At 52.3% G+C, this 3,996-nt stretch overlaps 1 protein-coding gene across 2 annotated transcripts; it reads right to left on the bottom strand.

Annotated features, from left to right (window-relative positions):
- Positions 1-1,616: 1,616 nt before the first annotated feature.
- Positions 1,617-3,678, bottom strand: BOLA1 (bolA family member 1). 2 transcript variants are annotated; one of them, XM_061605819.1, is made up of 2 exons: positions 3,550-3,678; positions 1,617-2,380 (listed from the first exon to the last, which is right to left on the bottom strand). In XM_061605819.1, exons 1-2 carry the CDS (start codon positions 3,661-3,663, stop codon positions 1,919-1,921), a joined length of 576 nt encoding a protein of 191 aa, XP_061461803.1. In that variant the 5' UTR covers positions 3,664-3,678; the 3' UTR covers positions 1,617-1,918. The 2 variants fall into 2 exon arrangements, with proteins under 2 accessions (XP_061461803.1, XP_061461804.1); XM_061605820.1 differs by having other exon boundaries at positions 3,504-3,626.
- Positions 3,679-3,996: the final 318 nt, after the last annotated feature.

Below are 3,996 nucleotides of genomic sequence, written 5' to 3'. Positions count from 1 at the left end.
TATGCAGAGTCAAACCATTGGGTCTGTCTAGCTCAGTACTGTCTACACTGACTGGCAGAGCCTCCCCAGGTTTCGGGCAGGGGACATTCCCAGCCCTACCTGGAGATGCCTTTGGGGATTGAACCGGGGACCTTCTGTTCGATAGTGTACAGCCCCTTCCCCAAAGAACCTCTTTCTTAACAACTCTGAAGTAAATGCAGGCTCCAGTTTTTGAAGCCTACGTAGCGATTGGCTCCAAGAGCTCTGTGGATTGAAATGAGCCCTCCCTGGCTGTTGGCTCAGCTGCCAAGGTTGCCACGGAGTATTTGCAAACATTCCAACTGCTCAGTGCGAGCGACTATGTGTATGGCATGCTTGACCTGTACGTGTATGACTCATAGAGTTGAACAGACGTCGCGAGCTCTGCAAGGACACCTCTGAAGATTTGTACCCTTCTCTAGAACCAGAAGCAGTAAGTGTGAGAGGGCTGCAAAATCTTTCCAAACAAGTTCCTCCAGATTAATTCTAGCCAAGCAAGCAAGGGAATGAATCTGTCTCCTTTCCAGACAGGGTTCCTTTGCCAGTTAAGAGTTGCGTGGTGATGAGCCAGAAATCTAACAGGTACAAATGGCGTGGTGTCTAGGAGGGGTGCTTTACCTGAAGAGCTAGGAACGGGCGTTTCATTTCCCAAGAGTGTAATGAGTATTTGGCCATAAGGATCCACCTTTCAGTGTCTGCTGTCCTTATTACTGATTCTAGAGAAAAGGAATCCAGATCAACATCAGTGGCTTCCTCTCGGCCTCCCCTCTAGCTATTAAGCCCTCTCTGATGTCATGACCCCCACCACCCTCAGGTCATCTCTATTCAGTTGGAAGTTCACTGAACAACCCCAAAGTACATTGTAGCTCATTGTGTTATTTCTCCAGCCACCAGGAGATGGCACTATCTTTTCACTTGAACTCTTCTATGGCTAAGAGAAACATGCGCTATGATGCGGGGTGGGGGTGGGGACCTCACCTTAAAATGGCTAGGGAAACAAGGAAAGCAAGTGCTCAAGTATGTTTCACGGTTTGAGTCTCCTAGAATATAGGCTGGGTGTTGTAAACCAGGAATCTGTTCCGGTCATGGGGTGAGACTTAGCCTTGTTGGCTACTGCGGACCTGATGCACTCAGCAGGGAACAGGGATGGATGCATTCAGACACCATAGGGAACTGGCTCCCGTGACTGGCTACCCAGACTGGCAAGCTTTTGGGCCTGTCAGGTCTGATATAAATGCAAGATTGGGCTTCACAGAGCAATTACGTTTTGCTGGCTGCAGATCTTGGAGCATCGGAACAGCCCGACTGCAGGCCGAAGGAGGCCACCATAGTCCAGCATCTTGTTCTCAGAGCGGCCAACAAATTGCCCCAAAGGGAAGCCCATGTGACAGGACACAGGTGCAACAGGGATCTCTCTCACACACAACTCCAGGTGTGAAATGGGCTACGTGGCTGCCACAGCTGTCGGGATGACTGGGAAGCCATTTAAACATGACTTCTTCGCCCCTTGCCTTTCCCCCTTCAAAAACAACTAGCGCAGAGGGATGGTCTGTTTTTTTCAAGGCCATCACACTGCAATAAACAACTCCCCTGCAGAATTCAGAACAGAGAATTTCATTCACTTAAACACAAAACAGGCAAAACCGTTGTTCTCAAGAAACCCAAGATTCTCCCCTCTACAGAATCGGCAGAAATGAAACCCTCAAAATGCATGCACAACAATCTCCTTTTGCTTTTTAAGGAAAGAGCAACCCACACGTCTGGGGAACCGAGCAAAGTGCCAATGGCGGTGAATTGGAGCATGGGGCACTTATTTTCGCTCCAGATGCGAAGCTCGGTGGCTTGGCCAAAAGGGCCCAGCTCCGGTCCTCGAGACCGGCTCCCCACACTCCAGCGAGGCCTACATCAGTCCCGGAAGTTTCCCTGCCATCTGGGGGTCGTGCTTGGAGCCCCCAAGGCATTTGGGGCTCTGGATGATCTTGGGGTTCTTCTCCCACTGCTGGGGGGTCTTCGCTTGGATTGAGAGGGCGTGGACAGGGCCAGCCAGCTCTTCCTGGAGGATGTCGTTCACCAGGCGGTGGCGGTGGATGAGCGAAAGGCCCTCGAAGCGGCGGCTGGCCACCACCACCCGGAAGTGGGTCTCGGAGCCACGGGGCACATCGTGCATGTGGCTGTCGTCGATGATTTCCAGGTGGATGGGCTCCAGGGCATCCTTGAGTTTTGCCCTGATGGATGCCTCCACGGGCTTCTCCATGGACGAGCCGCTCAGCACCGAGTACCCAGCGGACAGCGACGGCCAACGGAAGGCGCGGCGGAGCACCAGCAGGCCGGTGGGCAGCATCGGAGGGGGAGCAGGCAAAGTCTGCAACGGAGAAGGCAGTTTGTTTATTTTATTAAGCTGAAAGGGAGAAAGAGTGTGGCTTGCTGACGCCAGTGATCAAACAAGTCTCTTGCCCTCAGGCTTATAATCAAAAAAAACACAACACAAAAGGAAAAGGGGATTGTGAGGGAGGAGGGGGAAAAAAGATGCAAACTCGGCTACTATTTCTTATTTACAGAGCTGTTGTAGTGACTGGCTGGATTGGAAATATTTAATGGAGGAGAAACTGGAAGTTGCTGGTCTTCAGCACAGCAGATCGAGGTGCCCTGTGGTCCCCTTCCTCTCCCTCTCTGATCAGTGAACCATTTTTAGCTGCGCTCTGCCCTCAAGAAGATGGATGTCGGGGTTAGCATGCATGCATATAATCCTCATAATAACCCTGCAAGGTAGGTTAAGGCCGAGAGGACCTGACTAAGGGTCCCTCAGCGAACTTTGCGGCTGAGCATGCCCAAAGATGGACAGGGAGACACATTTTGGGGGTGATGGGGACCCAGATCCAAACTCCAGGGAGGCTCTGTAAGGCGGGGGGCAAACTTTTAAGCCTGTTGTGATTTGTGACACGGTGGAGTGAAGGCCTTTTTAAAAAACAAGGCCCTACAAACCAATTTCCCACGCTATCGGTCAGGTGACACAGCTCTAGGAGCATGTGCAGAGTGCCCTTCCATAACTCCCACCCCACTCTCTGTGATTACGGTTAAGTGTCCAGGGCAGCGAGTCTGCTTCTGAAGAGCAGCTCTGGGGATCATCAGGATCTTTGGGGTTGAGAAGTGAAGGCTCTGGCAGGCCAGAGGCGGAGTTGGAGGGGCCTGCGTGTGCGCGCAGCCATTTTCAGTCGGTCTCACGTATGCAAAGTATAAAAAGGCTTTTTGCAAAAGCAAAAAGAGCGGAGGAGTGGAGTCATTTTTTAATAAGCATGCAAAGCAAACCGCGGTGAAGGGGATTTCTCCTGGCTTGCACGCATTGCAAAACAAAGGGGGGGGCAGGGAATGACTCCAGTTTGCCGGGGTTGCAAAGAGGCAGCTGGCCCCGCTCTCCACCCGGCCCCCAGCATGAAGGCAGGCAAACCTCAAGGCTCCCCCCCCCGAACAACAACCCCAACCCCCACCTGTCCTTCAACGCGAAGCCCAAACCGCGACTCCTCCGGGCCTGACCTTCCCTTTCCTCTCTCTCTCTCTCTCCTCGACGAGGATTCTAGGAAATGTAGTTCTGCTCCGTGGAGAGACAACAGCACTGCATCTCCCGGCAGGCCCCGGGCTCCTCCTCATGGACCCGCCCTCTGCCTCGCTGCATTCTAGGAATTGTAGTTCCTTTGCCCATTTTGCACTAAGAAAAAGCTGCTTCCTCCCCCCCCCCCATCTCTGTACAATTAAACAAAACAAAAGAGAGAGTGTGTGTGTGCGCGCGTGGAGAGCCAAATTCTACGTTGCAGATTTTGGCCGGCTTGGCTGCGATCCTATGCACTCTTTAAACCAGTGAGTAACGAGCTTGGAAAAATTACTTTTTTGAACTACAACTCCCATCAGTCCAATCCAGTGGCTATGCTGGCTGGGGCTGATGGGAGTTGTAGTTCAAAAAAGTAACTTTTCCAAGCTGTGCTC

This window comes from Rhineura floridana, chromosome 22 (assembly GCF_030035675.1).
Source record: "Rhineura floridana isolate rRhiFlo1 chromosome 22, rRhiFlo1.hap2, whole genome shotgun sequence".
Classification (NCBI taxonomy): domain Eukaryota; kingdom Metazoa; phylum Chordata; class Lepidosauria; order Squamata; family Rhineuridae; genus Rhineura; species Rhineura floridana.
Note: the sequence above shows the minus strand (reverse complement) of the source record. Positions and strands in the feature narration are given on the sequence as shown.